At 54.6% G+C, this 24,367-nt stretch overlaps 2 protein-coding genes across 2 annotated transcripts in view; both read right to left on the bottom strand.

Annotated features, from left to right (window-relative positions):
- Positions 1-7,856, bottom strand: part of CCDC74A (coiled-coil domain containing 74A) — a 13,426-nt gene extending 5,570 nt beyond the window's left edge. The window contains exons 1-3 of the mRNA XM_011926557.1: positions 7,678-7,856; positions 6,461-6,553; positions 5,787-5,813 (exon numbers count right to left, since the gene is read on the bottom strand). Coding sequence (XP_011781947.1) covers positions 5,787-5,813; positions 6,461-6,553; positions 7,678-7,856 — 299 coding nt within the window. The remainder of the gene's footprint in view (positions 1-5,786; positions 5,814-6,460; positions 6,554-7,677) is intronic.
- The window catches only part of LOC105500877 (sphingomyelin phosphodiesterase 4-like), a 32,970-nt gene continuing 15,556 nt past the window's right edge, over positions 6,954-24,367 (bottom strand). The window contains 12 exon segments of the mRNA XM_011926556.1: positions 6,954-8,404; positions 8,563-8,691; positions 8,839-8,970; positions 9,222-9,455; positions 9,817-10,022; positions 10,627-10,790; positions 11,557-11,657; positions 12,115-12,205; positions 12,783-12,928; positions 16,732-16,818; positions 19,913-19,984; positions 23,018-23,150. Coding sequence (XP_011781946.1) covers positions 8,075-8,404; positions 8,563-8,691; positions 8,839-8,970; positions 9,222-9,455; positions 9,817-10,022; positions 10,627-10,790; positions 11,557-11,657; positions 12,115-12,205; positions 12,783-12,928; positions 16,732-16,818; positions 19,913-19,984; positions 23,018-23,150 — 1,825 coding nt within the window. The 3' untranslated portion in view covers positions 6,954-8,074.

The raw sequence follows: 24,367 nt of genomic DNA, 5'->3' as shown, positions 1-24,367 counted from the left end.
CTGGGGGGGCGCGTCCCAGCCACCACCCCCGCGACGCTCATCTCGCCATCGCCAGGAACCTTCCCGCGGCCGCTGCACCCCGGCTTGGTGGCCGGGAAGCCCCAGCCTGGCGCCCTTCACCATGGAAACGAGCAACGGAGGCCGAGGCGGTTGGCGGGGCCGGGCCTGTGGCTGCTCCTCCTGGGCGAGGAGAGACCTCCAAGGCGTCCAGGGCCAGGCGCGGGGGCGCACGCCTGTAACCCCCGAACTTGGGGAGGCCGAGGCGGACGGATCACTTGAGGTCAGGAGTTCGTGACCAGCCTGACCAACATGGCGAAACCCCGACTCTACTAAAAATACAAAATTTAGCCGGGCGTGGTGGCGGCGCCAGCAATCCCAGCTACTCGGGAGGCTGGGGCAGGAGAATCGCTTGCCCCGGGAGACAGAGGGTGCAGTGAGCCGAGATCGGTGCGCAGCCCTCCAACCTGGAAGCAGAGTGAGACTCTGTCTAAAAAAAATTAAACAAATAATAGGCCGGGTGCGGTGGCTCAAGCCTGTAATCCCAGCACTTTGGGAGGCCGAGACAGGCGGATCACGAGGTCAGGAGATCGAGACCATCCTGGCGAACACGGTGAAACCCCGTCTCTACTAAAATACAAAAAACTAGCTGGGCGAGATGGCGGGCGCCTGTAGTCCCAGCTACTCGGGAGGCTGAGGCAGGAGAATGGCGTGAACCCGGGAGACGGAGCTTGCAGTGAGCTGAGATCCGGCCACTGCCCTCCAGCCTGGGCGACAGAGCAAGACTCCGTCTCAAAAAAAAAAAAAATTAAACAAATAATAATAATAAAAGGCATCCAGGCATCCTTTCCAGCCTGGATGGAAAGTGAGACCCCGTCTCTATAAAAATTAAAAGAAAAAAAAAAACCCGGGCATGGTGGCTGGCCCCTGTAGTCTCAACTACTCAGGAGGCTGAGGCTGGAGGATTGCTGGAACCCCGGAGGTCGAGGCTGGAGTGTGCTATGATGGCACCACTGAACTCCAGCCTAGGCGACAGAGTGAGATGCTGCCTAAAAATAAGAGGCTGGGCACGGTGGCTCACGCCTGTAATCCCCGCTACTCAGGAGGCTGAGGCAGGAGAATCACTTGAACCCAGGAGGCAGAGGTTACAGTGAGCCAAGATCGCGCCGTTGCACTGCGGCCTGGGCGGCAGGGTGAGACTCTCTCAAAATAAATTAATTAAATTAATTTAAAAGTAATAAAAATAAAAAGAAATACGTCTTTTTCTTTTTTTTTTTTTTAAACAAGGCCTGCCCTGGAAAAAAAAAAAAATCACAGCCAGGCCAATCGTGATTTTAACAAACCTGGAGGAAGAGAACCTAACCCCAGCCTGCTCTGGCTCCCCTTCCCCACATCTTACTGCCACATCGACAGGGCTCCTGTATAATAACAGGGGATACAAGTGAAAGAACTGCTCATCTCAGAGCTTATTTGAGAAATCTCTAGGAAACCCTAAAGACAACAGGGAGACAAAAACTAACACCAGAGATTTAAGCCTCTGACACCTACAGTTAACAAACAGCACACATGGCACAACCCCTAACCAGACCAACATAAAACTTCACACAGAAAGTCCATTTACCTCTTCCTGGTTCAGCACGACCAGCCCTCAACAAAAACTTGTAAGGCATAATAAAAAACAAAAAACACAGTTTGAAGACACAGCAAACATCAGATTCAGACTTAAATATGGCAGAGATGTTGGAATTATCAGACCAAGAAATGGAATACAACTATTATTAATATGCTAAGGGCTCTAATGGAAAAAAGTAGACAACATGAGATTACAGACTGATGATGGGAACAGTAGAGGTAGACACTCTAGGAAATAATCTAAAGAAAATGTGAAGGCCAGGTATGGTGGCTCATGTTTGTATCCCAGCACTTTGGGAGGCTAAGTTGGGCAGATCATTTGAGGTCAGGAGGTCAAGACCAGCCTGGCCAACACGGTGAAACCCCATCTCCACTAAAAAATACAAAAATTAGCTAGTGTGGTGGCATGCACCTGTAATTCCAGCTACTTGGGAGGCTGAGGTGGGAGGATCACTTGAACCCAGGAGGTGAAGGTTGCAGTGAGCCGAGATCATGCCACTGCCCTCAAGCCTGCGCAACAGAGTAAGACTCCATCTCAAGAAAAGAAAATAAAAGAAAGAAAATGCATGAAGTTGGCCGGGCGCAGTGGCTCACACCTCTAATCCCAACACTTTGGGAGGCCAAGGTGGGCAACTCACTTGAGGTCAGGAGTTCAAGACCAGCCTGGGCAACATGGTGAAAACCCATCTCTACTAAAAATACAAAAATTATTGGGAGGCTGAGGCGGGCGCATCACAAAGTCAGGAGATCGAGACCATCCTGGCTAACATGGTGAAACCCAGTCTCTACTAAAAATACAAAAAATTGGCAGGGCATGGTGGTGGGTGCATGTAGTCCCAGTTACTTGGGAAACTGAGGCAGGAGAATGGCATGAACCCGGGAGGCAGAGCTTGCAGTGAGCCAAGATCGTGCCACTGCACTCCAGCCTGGGCGACAGAGCGAGACTCCCATTTAAAAAAAAAAAAAAAACAAATTAGCCAGGCATGGTGGTGCATGTCTGTAATCCCAGCTACTCAGGAGGCTGAGGCCAAAGAATTACTTGAACCCAGGAGGTGAAGCAAGCTGAGATCCTGCCACTACACTCCATCCCAAACAACAGAGTGAGACTCTGTCTCAATAAACAAAAAGAAAATGTAAGAAGTCAAAAACACAACAGAAATGAAGTCAGGTGCATGGCTCATGCCTGTAATCCCAGCACTTTGAGAGGCCAAAGCAGAAGGATCTCTTGAGCCTGAGAGTTGGAGACCAGCCTGGGCAATATAGCCAGACCCTGTCTCCACAAAAAACTAAAAACTTTGCCTGCATGGTGGTGCACGCCTGCAGTCCCAGCTACTCAGAAGGCTGAGACTGCAGTGAGCCATGATTGCACCACTGCACTCCAGCTTGGGCAACAGAGAGACCCTGTCTCAAAAAAAGAAGGAAAATGATATAGGAAATTTGGATCTAAAGAAAGGGAAGTGCATTAGAGAAGAAAGAAATGAAGATAAAACATAATCTTGTATTGTTCTTATTTTTAACAGATGACAGGGTGTTCAAAATAATTATAGCAACATGTATTCAGTAATTATGGCTTATTGATAGTGGAATGAATGGCAGCAATATTATTGCTGGGAGGGAGGATCTCCTGAGTGGAGAGAAAATCATTCAGGCAGGAGTGCAGTGGCACGATTATAGCTTACTTGCAGCCTGGAACTCCTGGACTCAAGCCATCCTCCTGCCTCAGCTTCCCTAGTAACTGGATTACAGGCACACACCACCATGCCTGGCTAATTTTTTTTTTTTTTTGTCTTGCTATGTTGCCCAAACTGGTCTCAAACTCCTGGGCTGAGGCAGTCTTCCTGCCTCAGCCTCCCAAAGTGTTGAAATTACAGGTATGAGCCACTGTGCCTGGTGTATGGTTGCTTTTGAATGTCCTAGTCCTAAACATCTGGTTCCAAAGGAGAAAAGAAAAATGAAGGCAGGAGGAGGTGCTGATCCATAAAAACCTCCTGGAAGGTGTGTCCCCAGGAAGGGGGTGAGGGTTGAGGAGGGAGGTTGCAAACATAGCCGTGGAGATTGCAGCAGTGGTTGCCTGCCTCTTTGTCTGCATTTTCACAATCAACAGCAACCATCATCAATCAGAGCACAGATCCCCAGGATTTGGAGGATGGGACTCTTATTGCCCGCTCTGGTTCCTGCAAGCTATAGGGAAGCTGCTCCAGAAATGCACGCATGGCTGCTTGCACCACCAACTTAGATGCTAATTTCTTCTGAAAACACCCTTCCAGACCTGCCAGGAAATACTGTGTAACCAGATATGTGTGCATCCAGTGGCCCAGACAAGTTGACATACAGAATTAACCATCACAAGTCCACCCCTTGTCAACCTGGCACCCATACACATCTCCTTAAACCCTACTTACTCTCCAAATAAACACAGTAACCAAGTGTTACTGTGTTAGCAGTGGAAGGGGTTCGAGTTAATAGTGTTAGCAGTGGAAGGTGTCCAAGTTACTGGCAGTGAATCCGATGGGTCTTCAGCAACGACAGTTCTTGGCTCCTCAGAAGAAGGAATTCGACTGAGGGGCGTAAGACAGAAAAAGAGACCGAAGCAAGTTTCAGAGCAGGAGTGGAAGTGTATTTTAAAAGGCTTTAAAACAGCAAAGAAAGGAAAGTACGCTTGGAAGAGACCTAAGTGGGCACATGAAGGTCTTGATCCTAGGACCTTCTAGACTGGCCCCTTTCCCATGATCCTTCCCTTAGGGTGGGCTGTCCATATGTATAGTGCCCTCCTTACCCTTGGGAGGTTAGCACTCGCAGTGTGTTTAGGAAACTGTATGCATGCCATCTGAGGGTTTTGGGTGGGGTGCCCCCAGAAGGTCATACTCCACTTTGTCTCTTAATGCACATGCCTGGGAAGTTGCTTCTCCCTGGAATCTGCATTCAATTAACACTTTAGTGAAAAAGGTGTGGCCCATCAGGAAATGGCCTCTCCCTGGCACCAGCTTATTTTTATTTATTTTTTAGAAGGAGTCTCTGTCACCCAGGCTGGAGTACAGTGGTGCAATCTCGGCTTACTGCAACCTCTGCATCCCAGATTCAAGCGATTTCCCGCCTCAGCCTCCCAAGTAACTGAGATTAGAGGTATGCGCCACACTAGCTAATTTTTGTATTTTTAGTAGAGATGGGATTTCACCATGTTGGCCAGGCTGGTCTCGAACTCCTGACGTCAAGTGATCTTCCTGCCTCAGCCTCCTAAAGTGCTGGGATTACAGGCGTGAGCCACTGCACATGGCCAAAAGTAGGAATTCTTGACTGGGAAATAATTTGATATGTTTTGGCACCTTGTGACCTGAGAAAATTATGTTAGGAATTCTGGTTTGGGGAGTCAGGGGAAGCTAGCTTAGTTTTTACAGTGAAGGCTACATAAGAGTCCTCTCTCCAGTGTGGTGGCTCGCACCTGTAACCCCAGCACTTCAGGATGCAGAGGCGGTCGATCACTTGAGCCCAGGAGTTCAAGACCAGCCTGGCAACAGTGAGACCCCATCTCTACAGAAAAATTTAAAAATTAGCAGGGTGTGGTGGCGCATGCCTGTAGTCCTGGCTACTTGGCATGCTGAGGCGGAAGGACTGCATAAGCCCAGGAGTTACGGGCTGCAGTGAGCCGTGATGGTGTGGTGCACTCCAGCCTGGGCAATATAGCAAGAAAAGAGTTCTTGGGGGGGCGCGGTGGCTCACGCCTGTAATCCCAGCACTTTGGGAGGCCGAGGCGAGTGGATCACGAGGTCAGGAGATCGAGACCATCCTGGCTAACACGGTGAAAGCCCATCTCTACTAAAAATACAAAAAATTAGCCGGGCAAGGTGGCGGGCACCTATAGTCCCAGCTACTGGGGAGGCTGAGGCAGAATGGCGTGAACCCGGGAGGCGGAGCTTGTAGTGAGCCGAGATCGCGCCACCGCACTCCAGCCTGGGTGACAGAGGGAGACACTGTCTCAGTTTAAAAAAAAAAAAAAAAGTTCTCTCTCATCTGTATTGGAAATGTCAGGGTTATTGGTGAGAGCTGGCCTTTAGGGGATCTAACTTGCTCTTGGATGTCCAAGGGGAAAGGTATAGATTTCTCCTGACTGCACAGGGCCTCTGCTTGTGAGTTGCTTGCACAATCACAATCTGACTTACCTCAGATCACAGGGGCGCTGGTATATCCTAGAGGTATAATGTGTTGGTCGTGGAAGGGAGTGGGCCATGAATGGGCTCCAGGGAACAGCACTGCCTCGGGGCAAGGACAATGCGGAGGTGCAGGGGGCAGGGGTGATATCAGTACAGCCTGAAGCTGTGCTGTCAGGGCCACTTGGTCAGAGAAGCATCTGGATTTGGCCTGTTAGCAGGGGAGTGGGACCCAATGGCAAAAGTCAAGGGTGTCCTAGGAGCTGAGGCGGCGGCGGTGGCAGTTAGGGCAGACCACTCTGGAGGCATTCAGGGGTGGAGACGAGAACGTGCAGGTGCTCCTGCCTTCAGCCTGGCCTCCCTCCTCCTTGTGCCCCAGATAGAACTGCTTCCCAAAATGCTCCAACTACAGGCCTTCCCTGGAAGTCCCCCACAAGTGCCTCCTGGCTGGGCCCCCCAACTGCATTTTGCTTCTGCTCTCGTCCCAGCATTTTCTCTAGAGTGAAAGCTCTTGGCAATTTAAATCCCAATTTATTGGCGAGGTCCCTACCCCCCACCTGTAAGTGGCTGGAACCTAGTTGCCTGCTGCCATCCTCGCTCCCCAGGCAGGAGCCACTGAGCACCAGCTGGCTTTGTGGCCATCACTGTCCAGGTCCCAGCCACCAAAACCCTGCCCCCTCACTCACCTTTGCTGTTCTTGGTTCTCAATGTTTTTGTCCGCACCCCCGCTCCTGGCTAGACAGTTCGGCCCCCAGCAACTCCCGCAATCCTTGGAGCTTCTGGAAGCCACAGACATGGCAGCACACATTCCTGGAGGTCCGCTTTTGAGAACAGGGTCTCACTCTGTCACCCAGGCTGCAGTATAGTGGCGTGATGAAGGCTCACTGCAGCCTTGACCTCCTGGGTCCTGACGATCCTCCAAACTCAGTGTCCCAAGTAGCTGGGACCACACATGTGAGCCACCATGCCTAACATTTTGCATCTTTTGTAAAGATGGGGCAAAGTCTACTGTGCCTCTGAGAGACGAGAGAATAGGAAGCCAGAGGCCCAGGCCTGTGGACACTGCAGGGAGGGGCCGACAGGGTGCCCAGCAGTTGTTCCTGCAGCCCCTGTGTGCTCAGGGACTCTGTACAGGTGAACCTCCTGGAGACTGAGACCAGGTGCCAGAAGACTCAGAAGCAAGGACAGGTTTATTCAGATCCATGGTCACAGGCCCTAAAATGCCATTATTCTGTTTACATCAAAATACAACGCCCAACATTTACAATTTGAAAAACATTAAAGCAAACCCCTAAACCCCCACACCAAAAACAAAGGCTTGGTTTGGAAATCACCACTGAGATGCTGTTGTCCCTGGTGTGTCATCTGTGGGGTGAAGGAAGGTGAAGACCCCGTGCTGGTTTCTGTCAGAGAATCTGCAGTTGTTATCCATTTTCAATACTTAAGTACCATCAAACAGTTGCCATGGCTTTGAGCACTTGATGTTAGTGAAGCGACAGTGCTTCTGATCATCTTTGGCTGCAGAGCAGAAACTGGCAAAATCCGACCCCATGGACCCAGCAGTGTCTGCAACACCTGAGGACCAGCACCCATCTGTGACAAGGCACAGGGATCCATGATGTTGGCCACTGCTCTGGGCGATGTGCTCGATGGCTTGGGGTCTGTGGTGAAGCACCTGGGCTCTGGGCGGGTCTTAGGCTCCTGACACATGGAATTCTACGGCCCAGTCTTGGAATAGCTGGGAGAACATGAAGAATGTCCCTCACAGTGAAGAATCAGAGGACAGCCACTCTCAATAGTTTTCTCACGACTCTAGAAACTTTGATTCTTCCCTGGAGTGGAGGCTGAGCCACCGTCCTGGTCCCACACAGGGAGAGGAGGCACCACAACCCGCTCTGCCCACCTCAAGGCCAGCCAGTTGGGAGGCCAGGCCAGGCGGCTGTTGGCAGGCTGGTTCACAAGCTTAGTGCGGCAGAGTACCCAAATGGGCGCTGGAAAAAGGCCCCGAGAGCTGGCTGGGCCATGAGTCCTTGGCAGAGGGAGGGAGGGGCCGGCGCTGAGCTCTGCGCTGTCACAGAGCATGGTTGTTGAGCCCTGGTAGCCACTCCTTTGCTGGGCCCCGCCTGCCTTCCCTTCTTGGTTGCATTTCCTCCAGATGCCTCTGCGGCTGCAGGAACCCTGCTCTAGAAGCCCAAGGATGACGGTGTTCCCTCCTGGAGGGGCTTCCCAGGTCCTCTCAGGCCCAAGGGTGGGGCTGCGTGGCAAATCCCCCCAGCCTGCTCTGAAGGCAGCTGACACCCTTACGGCTGGTGCAGCTTCCCCCGCTCGGTCAGCAGGGTCATGGCAGAGGCGTAGAGGACGTAGCCCAGGGTGAGCAGCAGTGTGCATGGGAGGGGCCTGACACAGAACAGAGAGGCCACGAAGAAGGTCAGCAGCAGCGAGACCAGCGTCCGGTAACTGCCCAGGAAGCGCAGGCTGAGCCTGGGGCCACGGGTGTGGCCGGCCACCAGCCTCCACACCACAGGGCTCAGCAGGTGCCTGCTAGCCAGCCCGGGTTCTGTGAGGTGGTAGCGACAGAAGCTGCCGAGGAAGTCGTCCCGGGAACACAGAGCCGCCATCTGTCCTGCAAACTGAAGCACAGACAGAGGCATGGGGGTGTGGGGTGGTGGCACCACAGGCCTCAGGACAGCAGTGCCCCACCCCCACCAGCCACCCCGGGACTGCATCCGGGGCAGGAGCATCCAGAACCCTCTCTGAAGAGGCCAGGCCGGTCTTCCTGCCCACTCACTCTGCGGTTGATGGCAGACGACAGCCTGAAGAGCGTGCGGACCAAGCTGGCGATCTCATAGCTGCGGATGGGCTGTAGCTCTGGGTCCCCCTGGTACTCAATTTCAAACCTTCGCAGCCCATTGATGATCTAGAAAGCCAGGCCATAGGGACGGGTCAGAAAACAGAGCCCCACATACAACTCAGAGGAGCCTGATGGCCTCTGCTCACGAGGGAGGAGGGAGGTAGGGATGGCGCAGGGCCCAGCCCATGCTCCTCTGAGACACGGGCCTCTCACCTGGTACCGCCCCAGGGGCGTGAGGATGAGTCCGTCCTCACCCACAATGCAGTCGGGGAGCTGCTTTTTTCCATTCTCATCCTGGGTGGTGTCCAAGGCAAGCGTGAACTGCCTGAGCTGTGCTTCGCTGAGCTGCCAGAGAGAAGTGCCTCTGCCCTCAGCGTCAAGATGAAGGAAGGGGACCAGTCTTCACCCCACCAGCCTACAGCAGCGCCAACAAGGGGACCCAGATATGACGCTCGAGGTGTGGACCTGCCTCCCACAACACTGGGTCCGTATGTGTGGGGCCTGGGACTGGTACGTGGCTGAGCACAGGCTGGGTGGAGTGGATCTTTCGGGGAAGGGGACCCTGATGGCCGTGGGGCAGGTCCCATAGGTCGTACCCGGAATATCTGGCGCAGGTACTCCAGGGCCTTCTCTAGATATTCATCTGTCTTCCGGACGCTGTCTTGCCCCATCTCGTCCAGGTCGTTGGCTGGGTAGGAGCCGCTGGTGTCCATGGAGCTAAAGCCCAGCCATGAGAGGAAGGAGTGGCCAGCCGGGCTCTCCGCACACTGGTCTGAGATGGACTTGGCTGTGTGTTTGGCCTGTGTGATGAGCTGAGCGAGGCGTAGGACCTGCAAGGGAGGTGCGGGCAGGTCACCAGGTCACCAGTAGGACAGGCCTGTGCTGCCACCCAGGCAGGCTGGCCAGGGGCCCCAAGAGCAATGCACAGCCAGACTGCTGAGCGTCGGGAGGAGCAGCTTCCACCGGAGGACTTTTAAAGACTAAAGGATGATCATCTAAATTTGAAATTTCCCAACAAACACTGCCTTCGTTATCAGGAAAAAATGAGACTTTACTAAAACGGGGGAAGGAGATACGGCGATAAATCGACACCCAGCCTCCCTCCTTCCTGCCGGATCACAGCACTTCCCCGGCTCTGCTCAGCCACATGGCTCCAGGGGCCCTGAGGATAGGCACCGCCGGCCCACTCACCAGGGTGCGGGCTTCGGGCCCAAACATCGGGGTGTACTTGCAGTCCTGGCCCTCCAGGCTGTAGACGTGATTCTTCACCTTGAAGGAGGCATCAGTGACTGCGGGTGGCCAGGGTGACAGGAAGCTCCCAGTGAAGATGGGGGCCGTGAAGAGTCGGTGCTGGCGGTGGCGGATGACCAGCTCTGGCTCCAGGAATAGCTGCTCACCTAGAAGGCAGGAGACGGTCAAACCTGGCACCCACTTCCTGGGGGCAGAGTACCCGACTTAGAATTCTGGGGTGCCTCCGAGGTGTCTGGGGAGCCGTGACCCAGGGGTGTCCTCCTGAGGCCCTGCCTGGCAGCATCTCCCACACAGTAGGTGGCTGAGGAGGGCAGGTGAGGGAGCTGATGGCTCACAGACCCCCCAACAGTGTCTGCAGGAGGTAAACAACAGCAGGAGGAACAGAAACCAACGCCCAACCCAGCCAGGATGAATGCACGGCAGAGTCCAGGCTTACCTCCTCAAGCGGCCACCACGAGTCGCCAGGGAGAACGGCGGGGCCACAGGGCCGCAGCTTGGACCGTGCAGTCCCCCTCTGTGGGCACACCTGCCATCCTCCCCGCCAGTGCCTGGTGGCTGCAGGGCAGGCAGGATGCAGCCGGTTTCAGACTTCACCATACAGATGTGCCCCAGGAGTTTCCACAGCACCCTTTGCTAGGGCCAACTCTGGGCGTGTGGGTCCCTCTTAAAGACCGGTCGCCTCCAGCTAAGGGCCTGGCCCTGGTCTGGCTTGGTCGACGTTTACCCGGCTGGCCCAGGCTGACCACTTACCTTTCTGAATCATCTCAGCCAGGTTGGGCTGGGCAAAGACTTTGGCCACTCGGAACACCATGAGCGCATGCTTGGGGCTGACCAGGTCTGTGCGGAGTGCGCGGTTCAGGAAGCCCACAAACAACTTGGTGTACATCAGCAGGTTCTCCTGGACAAAGGGCGCCCTGGGGACCGAGGTGGCAGGTCAGGGCCAGTCTTCCAATTGGAGGCGGGGGCTGTGCTGGTCCATGTCCCTAATGCCCTTGCTCACCCTTGGGCTTTCAGACTCTCCCTGGCCAAGGTGACAAGCTGTCACAGATGACAACTCAGGGGCCATGGGCAGGCAGGGAAGGCAGGACAGAGGCCGGTAAGACCCAGGCCCTCTGAGGACACCACATCCTTAGCAAGGCTGAGTCCCCTTTCCAAGTGAACGGAGTCCACCATGGCAGAGGCCGGCCCAAAGCCTGAGGGGGCTGAGGGAGGATCCCCCAGAGGGTCCAAAGGGGAAGGCCGTGGGTGAGGGGAGGGGTCAGTGGCCATGTGAGGTGCCACAGAAGCCTGGGGGTCTGCTGTAAGAATCAAGCAGGGGATGAGGGGAAGGCGGCCTCCCTCATTCCCTGCTTGATCACCACTGCTCTGCTCTGTGCTGATGAGCGTCAAGGGATAGTTTGGGGATGGCTGAACACTCATCTGGGACAGAAGGAAGAGGGGACAGGGCAGGATGGGTCACCCACCGCTTCCATGAGAAACCAATTCTAGGGCCTGGCAAAGTTGAGTCCAGGAAGGGCTGGTCTGTGCTCCACTCGGCAGGGGCTGGGAGAGGACTGCAGGTGGCCATGGGGGCCAGGGCCAGGCTGACCCCAGCACAGGTCTCTGGCCTGGCCTCCACCCACTGGAGCAATATTCACCTGGGGGAGCCCGTGCATGTCTGTGAGAGGGGCTGAGACTCACCATTTCTCCGACACACACCGGGGCTGGGAGTCGCTGCCCGGAGCCTGCTTGTCAGGCGCATACCGCCATGGCTGCAGGTAGCTCAGCCACAACTCTAGGACCTGTGGGGGAGGTGTGTGCTGAGGGCTCAGTGGCTGGGGGCCAAATCCTCTGGTGGCCTGAAGCCCAGGTGCCAGGCGGCAGCTGGGTGGGACTGGCTCTTCCCACGTCGCCCAGAGGGTGCAGGAGAGACGTACACAGCCCTGTGAGGTTTGGCTCTCTGGCTGGCCCTCCAGAAGCCAGGGTCATAGGTGGCCTTTTCCCAGCCCAGGGGGCACAGTGCTCCCTGGTCAGGCAAAGGTAGGAACCTGCCCTGCAGCAGACAGGTGGGACAGGGCAGGGCTTTCCTGAGGGTTGGATTTGGAAACAAACAGAAAGAACAATGTGGCCCGCCAAGATCCCCTCCTTGCCAAGGCCTCTGTGAAAACACTTGCTCTCCTCCTTCATCTGCCCCAGAGGACCTCCCACCTCAGGGCACACAGAGGACACAGGCACATGTGTGACGAGGCCAACACTCACAGCTCTGAACGATGCATCCAGGGGCCAGTGGCCAAAGCAATGCTGCAGGAACAGGTAGAGTTTCTGCTGGACGAACCTCGGGACAGCGGCCCTGCAGGGCATTGGGAGGGTCACCTGCTGCTTGCCCAGTAAGGACGCCCTGCTCACAGGTGAGCCCACGGCTCCCATCAGTGAGGGTCGGCTCTGCTGGGGGAGAGCACTGGGCACCTCCGGGAGGTTCAGCCCCATTCTTCAGAGGAAGAAACCAAGGTTCAGAGAGTTTAGGGAAAATCCCAAGGACACACAGCATGCAGGCGGCCAACTCAGTGCCGCTCCTGCACACACCTCACCTCAGTCCCATACAAACAGCCCACTCTGCTGGCCCTAATGGGCCTGGCAGTCAGGGCTGCCCCAGCTCCTCTCCTGACAGGGTTGAAGAAGATGAGATGCAAGAGATGGAAGCACAATGGGGCCTCTCTGGCCAGTCTGGAGAGAGAGGCTCTAGGAGCCAACTGGGTGGGGAGAAAGGGCACCTGCCTAGGCCTGGAGAGGCCTCACGTGCACTGTGAGCAGAAAGGGACTCCCCTCACCCTGCTCTCCATGCCCTGGGGAGAGGCTGCTGTGGGCGACACCTTAGGAGGGGAAAGCGGGGGAGACAGCAGTGGTGGGAAGCCACAAGGGACATCTACCGTTTGAACTCCTCCAGGGGACTGGTGGCATGGGAGTGGGCGGAGGGTGAAGCCTGCTCTGGCTTCAGGCTGTTGGCAAAGGCGTGCAGGTGCTTCAGCAGCAGGCGCACCACCAACACATGCTCCTCAGTAGGCGTGAACGACTCCTAGGTGGAGAAGGAGGGGTGAGGGCATGGGAAGGAGCGCAGCACCCACAGCACTAGGCCTCCAGGTCTGACCACATCCCACCCTGAGCCGGTTGCTCTGCTTCCCCGCACGAGCCAGGAGGCACGAGCCAGGCCGGGAGTGGGGCCACTCCCTGGGGCACCACTGTGCCTGGCACCCAGCGGACGTGCCTTACACTGCTTGGTCTGAACTCTGACCAGCTTGTGGTAGGGAAGTGCTTGGCCCAGCGCCCACACAGCCCACCCTGGGGAGGCCTCACTAAGATAGACACATCTGCAGAGGCCCCCCAGGCCTGCTTCTGCACTGCTGCAAGCCTGCAGTGGGTGGCACAGGCTGTGCCCTTGGGCACTGGTGCCTGTCTTGATCCTCAGGGCAGAAGAGAGCCAGCATCATCCCCAAGCTCTGGATCCAGGGTCTCCCACCAGCCTCCCAAGTGTATGCAGAAAGCACATGGAACCCAGGTGTGGTGCCTCAGACCTGTAGTTCCAGCACTTTGGGAGGCGGAGGCAGAAAGATCACTAAGAAGTTAGAGATTAGCCTAGATGACATAGGGAGACCCGGTCTCTACGAAAAATTTTAAAAAGCTAGCTGGGTGTGGTGGTGCACACCTATAGTCCTAAAGACTCAGGTGGCTAGGGTGGGAGGATCATTTGAGCCCAGGGGTTTGAGGCTGCAGTGGGCTAGGATCGTGCCACTACACTCCAGCCTGGGTGACAGAGTAAGACCTTGTTCAAAAAAACTCCATGGCTTCGCTTTCCTCCCCAAATCCTTCCACCTGCTCATCCTGGACACAGCCAGATGAGAACTCAGCCCAGCAGAAGCCCGGGCGTCACTTCCTCTGTTGCCCAGGGACGTGTGGTTAGGAAAACCCCAAGACAAAAGCACAGTCAGGGATATTAGGCCAAATTTTTTTTTTTTTCCTGAAACAAGGTCTCCCTCTGTTGCCCAGGCTGGAGCACAGCGGCACTATCTCGGCTCACTGAAACTTCCGCATCCAGGTTCAAGCGAATCTCCTGACTCAGCCCCCCCGAGTAGCTGGGACTACAAGCGTGTGCCACCATGCCCAGCTAATTTTTACTTTTAGTAGAGATGGGATTTCACCATGTTGGCCAGACCTCAGGTCTCCCAAAGTGCTGGGATTACAGGCATGAGCCACTGTGCCCAGCCTAGGCCAAACTTTGATGTGTAACATACAAGCAGGATCCTGGAGATCTAGCTGGAGAGGAAAGCCTTTTTGGTGGCCATGGGCTTCCTCCGGTTGCTTAGCATTGGGAGGGCAGGTAGGAGCATCAAGAGTTGACGAGGGCAGGGGAGTTAGGGTGCTGAGGGCAGGGCCCTGAGTCTGAGTGGACATGCTCGCCTCTCCACGCTTGTCCCCCAGCCCTTTGGGCCTTCATACATCTGTGCTGCTGAGGCTGGTGCAGGGCCCACGCTTCGGGTATATCCTGGGATGCTGCAGACCCCGCACGGGCCACTGCCCGTATCGCTGCCCACTCAAGTCTCCCTGTTAGAAAACTGTCCCCACAGGTCCAGGTGACACGCCCCAGAGATCAGTGGCTGAGTCTGAAGATGGAGCTACAGGGTGGGAGGCATTTTCTTCTTTTTTTGAGACAGGGTCTCACTCTGTCACCCATGCTGGAGTGTAGTGTCGTGATCTCGGCTCACTGTAGCCTCTGCCTCCAGGGCTCAAGGGATCCTCCCACCTCAGCCTCCCAGGTAGCTGGGAACACAGGCACACACCACCACACCAGGCTAATTTTTGTATTTCTTTGTAGAGACAGGGGTCTCGCCATGTTGCCCAGGCTGGTCTCAAACTCCTGAGTTCAAGCAATGCGCCTGCCTCAACCTCCCAAAGTGCTGGGATTATAAGCGTGAGCCATCGTGGCTGGCTATTTTCTTCTATCTATCTGTACCGTTAAGTCTTTGGGCAATGAATCTGCATTGTTTTGGAAGAAAGGGCCGGGTTTGGTGACTCACGCCTGTAATCCCAACACTTTGGGGGGCCAAGGCAGGCGGATTACTTGAGGTCAGGAGTTTGAGACCAGCCTGGCCAACACGGTAAAACTATGTCTCTACTAAAAATACAAAAATTAGCCGGGTGGGTGGCACGTGCCTGTCATCCCAGCTACTCAAGAGGCTGGGGCAGGAGAATCACTTGAATCTGGGAGGTGGAGATTGCAGTGAGCCGAGACCATGCCACTGCACTCCAGCGTGGGCAACAGAGCGAGACTCCGTCTCAAAAAGAAAAAAAAGAAAAGACGGAAGGAGAAAAGTATGAGACATAATACCTGTACCTATACTGCCCAATAGAAGGCACCAGTGGGGTGGGAGTTAGACCAGGGTCTTTCTCCTCCTCCAATCTCAGCCCAGGCCCTCCCTCCAACCCTGGCCTAGGATCCTGAGCCCTAACATCCTCCCTGTGGCTCAGGGGAGGGGACCACCTCCACATGGGAACTGGAAACCTGCCTTCCCCTGCTGGTGCACTTGCCCCACCTCACCTGGTCCTTCCGAAGGGTCGGAGGGCCCACTGTCCGTCCCTGCCCCCGGCAGTCACCTGGAACCCTCTCAGGCTATTTTCCCACAGGTGTGCTGAGCCAAACTCCTCCCTCAGCTCGGCACCCCTCCTGGGCCATGTTCCCACATGGCGTCCCGGGCCACAGTCACACCTGCTTGCTTCTTAAGGATGTGTTCCCCAAAGACCCACATTTCCCACTGGGCTGAGACTCACAGCACCTCAGCTCACCCCACCTAGGTCTCGCTGGTCACCCCTCCCACCATGGGGTTTACCAGATGCTTTCTGGACACTGTCCTCCCTCCCTGGCCCAAGCCCTCTCAGGTCCCTCCTCTCCTCTGGAGCGGCTCCTGTGGTATGAGGTGCCCCCGTGTGCTGTGGCCGCCATCCCAGCCCAAGGGCGCTCAGGGGCCAACACGTTTTCTCGTCTTGTGCTCTAATTCCTGTTCAGTCATGCGTGCTCCTTCCCAGGTGAACGGGACAGATCACTGGCTGTGAGCACAGCCTGTCTCTCCTGACTCACAGATTCCACTGTCATCCCTGAAGTCCCCTACAAGTCTGAACTCTGCTTCACTGACCTCAAATCCATCCACACACGTGTCATTTCTGCCTAGGCAGCTACAACCTCTATGAGGTCACCACCCACTCTAATCCGCCTCTGGAGGTGTGCATGAGTGGCCAGGGCTCCCCAGGTGACGGCCGGGTCCTGACTGGGCTGTCAAGGACGGACAGCTTCTGTGGGCTATAGGGTCAAGCCCTAGGTCCTTCCCACCCCCCTGCCTCACACACAGGCTCTGGGTCACAGCACGTCCAGGCTGGGTGACAGTTCTAAACAAGGCGGAACCCACACCACCCATAAGTCCCAGGCCTCTGCATCTTCAGCTCCTTCCTGAGCACCAGACCCTGCAGAGTGCAGTGAACCAGGCCACTGCTGAGGCCTGAGGACTCCAGTTTTTCAAACCAGGGCCAAGCACGGGGCCTCCAACACCGGAGAGCTTGTGACACCTCCACTGGCTGAGAGCCTAGACAGCCAGGACCACATGCCTTGTTCTGCCACACAGCCACCATCCATCCCCACCCCCAACCAAGCTAGACTACAAAGAAAGGGGCCAGGCCAGACTGGAGGCTGACTCCTGCCTCCCCCAGACACAGGGGCCTCGCTCTGCTTGGAACTAGCCTCTGAGTCACCAGAGGCTGGCCCCGGTGGCCCCTTGCTTTGCCAGGCATGGACATGCACTCTGGGCAGGGGGAAGGGAACGAATGAGCCAGTACTTGGTAGGCGTGGAGGGCCTGGAGGATGCGTTGGGCGGGACTGTAGAGGGCGCTGGAGACACTGAGTCGGTAGTGCAGAACCTCCAGCTGAGACAAGGAACAGAGAGACGCCGGAAGAGGCAGAAGAGCAGAGGACAAGAGGAGGGGGTGGGGAAGGGGAGAGATAGGACCAGACACGGGAGGGGGAAGCGGAGAGAGAAAGAAAACAATGAGAACAAGCCCAGGAGTGAGGAGAAAAAAACAAAAACAAAAGCACAGTCAGTGACAATCCAAACAATTGCAGTCCCAGCAGCGCAACACCTCCCTGCGAAGCCAGGCCAGGGCTGTGGCCACACTCTCCTCAGCTCTGGAGGCCCGGGCAGATGGACCCTCCAGGTCACCTGGGGGGCCCCTCAATATTGCTGGGGCCTAAAGGCCTCTCTAGCTCATTGGAAGGGCCCAACTCACTGCCCTTCAAGATGGGACCCATTCTCCCCAGTGACTCTGAGGCCACACTCTGTGTGGTGTGTGCACACACCCGAGCGCTCTCCAAGCGCCGGGGGCTCTCGGGGGGATGTTGTGCGCGCCCCCGAGGTCTCGATCTTGGGGGTCTGAGAAACCCGCGCAGCTTGTTTTCGGGGGGGGGGTCTGTGGCGAGAAGAGACACGTGTGGTTGTGTGTGTTTTCTTGTGTTTTGTTTTGAGACTTTTCCCATTGTTGTATGAGATGTTCTCTTTTTCTGTGTGTCTAACTCTCTCTGTGTGTCCTCTCTGTGTGTCTCTGTGAGCTGTGGGGGCGGAGAGTTTTTGCCGGGTGTCGCAGAGACGAGGAGCACAGGCTCAGGCCACCAGGCCCTGCCCTCCACCCCCACAGTACGGAGGTCAGCTAAGGTGGTGTGCACATCAGCTCTGACTCCTGGAGGCAGCCTCTCCTACCACACCAGAAACTCCCACCCTCCAGATACACTGGGTTCCCAAGGGTGGGAGCCCCTGAGGATCTGGCCACAGCCACACACACCCAGAGGCAGCAGGAACCTGAGGCTGAGCTGGTTCCTAGCCACGACCCTCCAACCTACTGCCCCGCGGCACCATGGCCTGCCAAAGCACCCCTTCAGCCCAGTGCAGCCAGAGCCAGCCTGGTGCACATCTTGCCTCGCCAGCAGCATGCCTCCTGCCCAAGCAGCGCACCCACCGGGCTCCACAAAGGAGAGATCAGAACACTCGCCAGTCGCCATGACACGCAGAGCAGGGAGAGATGGAGTAGGGCAGGGAGGTGTTGCCCTCCACAGCCTTCCCCTGTGCCAGACCTGGGGCTCAGGGAGGAATCAGACACACAGCTCCCCAGTGTGGCTCTGCCCTTGCCTGCAGGAACACAGTGGCCTGCAGCGCCATGGCCATCCTTACTGCCCACAGGGCCGCTGGGGAGCAAGCACACATCCTGGACTCAACCAGGATGAGGAGGATGACCCCAGGAGCCTCACTTCCTGCATCTGAAAATAAGGGCTAGTGGGGACAGGCAGGGATTTCTGCACAGCAGTACGTGTGGCACAGGCCTGGGCAAGTGGCAAGAAGCCTTGGGGGACACAGACCTCCACAGCTGCCTTTCTCTGGCTCCCACCCACCAAGTTTTCTTGCGTTTTGTGTTTTGCCTGAACTGGAAGAGGCGAAGAGTAGAGCATCCCTGCATACTTGGTCCGGCCACTGCAAGGTATTCTGAGCAGGGCCCACCCACCCCAAGGTCTGGCCAAGAGGAAGTGAATGTGGGGAGGAAGGGAACTGCACCTCCTGCGCTCCACAGGGACAGCCCTCTGCCCTTCCTCTGGTCTGTGAGGACACAGAATCCTCACAGGTGACAGCCCAAAAGAGTCTTTCTGGCTGACTCTTGAACGTAGGTGTGCTTCCACTCCCTCAGAAGGCAGAAGGAGCAACAGGAACACAATGCAGTGTGGTGGCCTCTGCCCCTGCCAGGCCACGCCACACCACATGCACTAGTGCTGAGTGAGGGACCCAGAGCCCCACGGGAGGAGCAGGCCTGGGGAATAACCAGGCCCCCAGGCACCAGCCAGGGACATGCAGCAAGTCTGCTCGGGAAGCAGGAAGGGGACTGCAGGCTCTTTGTGACTCAGGAGGCCCAAGATGGGGTCCTCAGCTTTTCCCCATTCTCCACCCATGTGATTCTGAGGGTGAGGATTTGGGGGACCCTATGCTCTGAGAGAGCCTTCACATGGCAAAGCATGGGGCCCTGGAACGGGCTGTAGAGACTGTGGCAGAAGCAGACCCACAGCTCTTTGCCAGAACCCGAGGAAAAGTGACAGGATGCTCCTCTGAAGTTTAACTCCATCACCCACATTCAGGAGGAAGCCCTCAATAAATCTGTCAGTGACAAAGCCGAAGTTTCCCAAGCATACTGATGCACAGACAAAATGGGCACCAGACTGCGTGGCTGATGCCACCTCAGGCAAGGGCCCGGACAGGCATGAGTCAAGCTGCTCCATGGAGGTGACTGACTGGAGATCTAAGGTTCACCTAGCTGCTTTCTCACTCTGACCAGTCCAGGGGTGGTGCTAGTTCCAGGAACAGCAACAGCCAAGAGTGACCCAGGGCCTCTGCCACCTCCAGGCATCTGCAAGCAGCGTGTTGCCCGGAGAGAGAGCAGGGAGAGGAGAGAGGGAGGGAGAGGAGGCAAGCAGGCTGTATGCAGGGGGACACCAGGTGCCACCCACCACGAGAAGGGCTGCTTGCTCATGCTCTGGAGGAGGTAGGGGAGTAGGGGGAGCAGGCAAAGGAGGCTCCAAGCCACCCCTTCATGGGAAAGCACAAAGGCACTGCTGATGGTCAAGGAGACCGACGAGAACGTGGCTCCCAGAGGCACTGAAGCTCCCCCGCCCTCAGAGCAAGAGCACCACAACCTCATCTGTTCCTGCTGCCAGGGAGGGGGCTCAGGAAGCTGCACAGGGTGGGCCCTGGAGAGGCCAGACCTCCAGTCCTCAAGTGTCTACACGTCAGGGTGCAACACCCCCTGCCCGCCACCAGGAACTAGAGAACAATGCCCACTTCTTATTCGGCTTCTGAGTGACAAGTGGGTGGTGGGTTCCTGCTTCCCACCATTCAGTCTGTGAAAACTCACTCAGAGGCAGGATAAGCAGCAGCAGGTTGAGCAGGGTCAGAAGCAGGAGGTGGGAAGAAAAACTGTGGAAACTTACCTTGGCGTGAGGGGACTGCATTTTTTGATACATCTCCAAGGAATAGTGATGAAGCCACATTTCAACAAAAACCTGCAAAAAAGCATTAGCTAGTCAACCTTTCTCAACAATGGTGCCAGACTATTCAGTGGGGAAAGGACAGTGTCTCCAACAAGCAGAGCTGGGAACACAGAATATCCACATGCAGAACCGTGAAGCTAGGCCCTTCCTTCACACCATTGCCAAAATATAACTCAAAATGGGTAAGCGACCTGAGGACAAGAACTAAAACCATAAACTCTCAGAAGAAAACATGGGAGAAAACTTCATAACACTAGATTTGGCAATGGTTAATTAGGTATGACGCCCAAAGCACAGGCAACAAAAGGAAAAATATAGACAGACTTCATCAAAATCAGCACTCTTGAGCATGAAAAGATACTATTGATAGAGTAAAAAGGCAACCAACAGGCACAGTGGCTCAGCCTTGTCATCCTAGCACTTTGGGAGGCCGAGGTGGGTGGATTACCTGAGGCCAGGAGTTCAAGACCAGCCTGGCCAAGATAGTGAAAATCTGTCTCTACAAAAAATACAAAAATCAGCTGGCTGTGTTGGGGCATCACACCTATAGTCCCAGCTACTTGGGCGTCTGAGGTGGGAGGATTGCTTGAGCCCAGGAGTTTGAGGCTGCAGTGAGCCAAGATTGCACCACTGCACTTTAGCCTGGCAACAAAGTTAGAACCTGTTAAAAACAAAACAAAAAGGGGTGGGCACAGTGGCTCACACCTGTAATCCCAACACTTTGGGAGGCCAAGGCAGGTGGATCACCTGAGGTCAGGAGTTCGAGACCAGCCTGACCCAACATGGAGAAACCTCGTCTCTACTAAAAATACAAAATTAGCCGGGCGTAGTGGCGCATGCCTGTAATTCCAGCTCAACTACTTGGGAGGCTGAGGCAGGAGAATCGCTTGAACCTGGGAGGCAGAGGTTGCGGTAAGCCAAAATCACGCCACTGCACTCCAGCCTGGGCAACAAGAGCAAAACTTGGTCTCCAAAAAAAAAAGAAGCCACTCAAGTGTCTACTGAGAGATGAATAAATAAACACAATGTGGTACATCCACACAATAGAACACTATTCAGTCTTAAAAAGCAAGGAAATTCTGATACATGCTATAACATGGATTAATCTTCAGTCCATCTGAAGTATGCTCGTCACACACAAATAAGTACTATATGCTACAAATACTCTGGGTATGAGATCTAGGAGTCAAATCCATAGAAACAGAAAGCAGAATAGTGGCTGTCAGGTGCTGGGTGGGGAACTGTTTAATGGTTTGATTTCTTCGTTTTTCATTAAAAGAGATAGGGTCTCACTATGTTGGCCAGGCTGGTCTTGAACTCCTGGCCTCGAGCAATCCTTCCCTGCTTGACCTCCCAAAATGCTAAGATTAGAGGTGTGAGGCCCCTGCGCCCGGGCCGGTTCAGTTTCAGTTTTGCAAGAAGAAAAGCATTCTGGAGATCGATGCACAACAACATGAATATATTTAACACTACTGACTGTACACTTGGAAATGGTTAAGACAATAAATTTTGTTATGTGTATCTTATAATTGACATTTTTTCTTAATTAAAAAAACAAAAAGGGCTGGGCACGGTGGCTCACGCCTATAATCCCAACACTTTGGGAGGCTGAGGCAAATGGATCACTTGTGGTCAGGAGTTCAAGACATGGTGAAACCCCATCTCTACTAAAAATGCAAAAATTAGCTGAGCGTGGCAGCGGGCACCTGGAATCCTAGCTATTTGGGAGGCTAAGGCAGGAGAATCACTTGAACCTGAGAGGTGGAGGTTGCACTGAGCCAAGATTGTGCCACCACACTCCAGCCTGGACAACAGAGGGAGACTCCAACTCAAAAAAAAAAGTTTTGGTCCAGGAAACAGCAGTACCTTCCAGTTCTGCCCTATAAGCCCTGTGTCACAATCTCCTGCCCTCTTCACGGCCAGCACAGCCCACAGTCCATATAGCCAAGAGTCATCTGGGCATCACGGTCCCCTCTATGAACAGGGCAACAGTTCTTACCATTCCACTCTGCGAGGATGCTGTGAAATGGTGTGGAGGCTTCAAAAAGTGCAGCACTCCAAATACTAGGAGTTATATACAAGGTGGAAGATAGAATCCTATCTTATCTACATGCCAGGCTGTCAACAGCAAGGCTGTGGCTACCAAGTCAGCCCCAGGATCCAGCGTCAGAAGCAGCACCTGCTGAAGCTCTCTGGTGTGTGCCTAGAAGACACAGCCAGGACCTGGGAGTCGGCCAGCACGCAGTGAGTGAGCCAGCCCACACCATCCTGACAGGCTTGGGCAGACAAGGAAATCTGTCACCTACTACTTGGATCCCCTGAATCAGTGGAAGGCCTGTGAAGGCTGCACAGACCCCTCACCATTCAGTGTCATAAAAATGCTACTGGGGCAGGGCTGAATATCCACATAATGGTAATCACAGGAACATCTCCAACAACACGGGAGATGGAAACCAAAACACTCTGCAACAGCCATATCACCACAGGCAAAACAGAACAACTTCCATGGACGGGGATCCTGCGATGAAAAACACCATCAATGACATATTATAAGTTAGAAGGGTGGGCAGATTTATTTTCATGTTTTCTAAATAGTCATAGCAGGAAAATACCAACAATTTAAAATCAGCCCCAGGCTGAGGGGCCATCTCTGGGACTCTGTCCCACATAGTAAAAGGTGGCTAAACAGTTTCTTTTTTTCCTTTTTTTTTTGAGATGGAGTCTAGTTTGGTCACCCAGGCTGGAGTGCAATGGCACGATCTCAGCTTACTATAGTCTCCACCTCCTGGGTTCAAGCGATTCTCCTGCCTCAGCCTCCCGAGTAGCTGGGACTACAGGCACACGCCACCATGGCTGGCCAATTTTTGTATTTTTAGTAGAGACGGGGTTTCACCATGTTGGCCAGGTTGGTCTCAAACTCCTGACCTCAGGTGATCTGCCCACTTCAGCCTCCCAAAGTGCTAGGGATTATAGGCGTGAGCCACTGCGCCTGCCTGGCTGAACAGTTTCTTTTGAAACAGAAGGTGAGACCAGCTCAGCTCTCACCTGGAGCAGAATTTCTGACCTCCAGATCTCATGGGAGGTGGGGTCTGCATTCACAGACATCTGATGAGAGATGTGTCGCTTCAGGAGGCTAGTGTGGTGGAGGCCATAGGAAGCAAAGGGCATGGCTGGTGTCCTGAGGGAGACACAGAAACAGGCCTGAGTTACAGGCTCCTGCTGGCCTAGCCAGAGGCAATCTGGATCTCAAAATCAACGAGAGCAGGGACAGATTACAAGTTGCTCAATAGCACAATGCACACCTCCCCCCAGCCCCCGATCCACACTGATATACCTGAATAAATCAATAGCACAGAGAGAAGTCCTCCTTACCACAAAGTGACTACTGACTCACCAATCAATGAAGGAGGGATGAAGTTTAGAGAACCACCATTTGGTAACTGCCCTATTAATAGCTAATTTGGTCAACCTCAACAGTGAGGTTGGGCATGGGGGCTCACACCTGTAATCCCAGCACCTTGGGAGACCAAGGCAGGAGGATTTCTTGAGGCCAGGCATTTGAGATCAGCCTGGGCAACAAAGTGAGAATCCATCTCCACAAAAACATTGAAACATAAAACAGCTGGGCCTGGTGGCATGTGCCTGTAGTCCTAGCTACTTAGAAGGCTGAGGAGGAAGGATGACCTGGACCCACAAGAGGCTATAGTGACAAATGATCAGGCCAACTTCACACCAGCCTGGGGTGACAGAGCAAGACCCTGTTTCTAAAAAATTAAGAAATTTCCAGCCTGGGCAACATGGCAAAACCCTGTCTCCACAAAAAAACACAAAAATTAGCCAGGAGTGGTATGTCTGCCTGTAGTCCCAGACACTTGGGGGGTTGAGACGGGAGGATCACTTGAGCCCAGGAAGTTGAGGCTGCTGTGAGCAGAGATCGTACCACTGCACTCCAGCCCGCGGTAAGAGAATAAGACCCTGTCTGCAGATAAAATCAATTTGAAAAAAGGGGAGAATCAAAAGTGGATGTTAATACTAGTGATAATTACATAGTCTCCATACATCTTTCTGGTAAATCCTCGTTATCAATTTTTTTTTTTTTTGAGACAGGATCTTATCCTGTTGCCCAGGCTGGAGTGCAATGATGCAATCACAGCTCACTGAAACCTCAACCTCCTAGACTTAGGCCTCCCAAGTAGCTGGGACCAACACCACCATGCCTGGCTGGAGTGCAATCGCACGATCTCAGCTTACTGCAGCCTCTACTTCCTGGATTCAAGCGATTCTCCTGCCTCAGCCTCCCGAGTAGCTGGGAATGCAGGCATGTGCCACCATGGCTGGCCAATTTTTATATTTTTAGTAGAGATGTGGTTTCACCATATTGGCCAGGTTGGTCTC

Source organism: Colobus angolensis, unplaced genomic scaffold (assembly GCF_000951035.1).
Source record: "Colobus angolensis palliatus isolate OR3802 unplaced genomic scaffold, Cang.pa_1.0 Scaffold698, whole genome shotgun sequence".
Classification (NCBI taxonomy): domain Eukaryota; kingdom Metazoa; phylum Chordata; class Mammalia; order Primates; family Cercopithecidae; genus Colobus; species Colobus angolensis.
The sequence above is the reverse complement of the archived record's forward strand: the minus strand, read 5'-3'. Positions and strand labels throughout refer to the sequence as shown.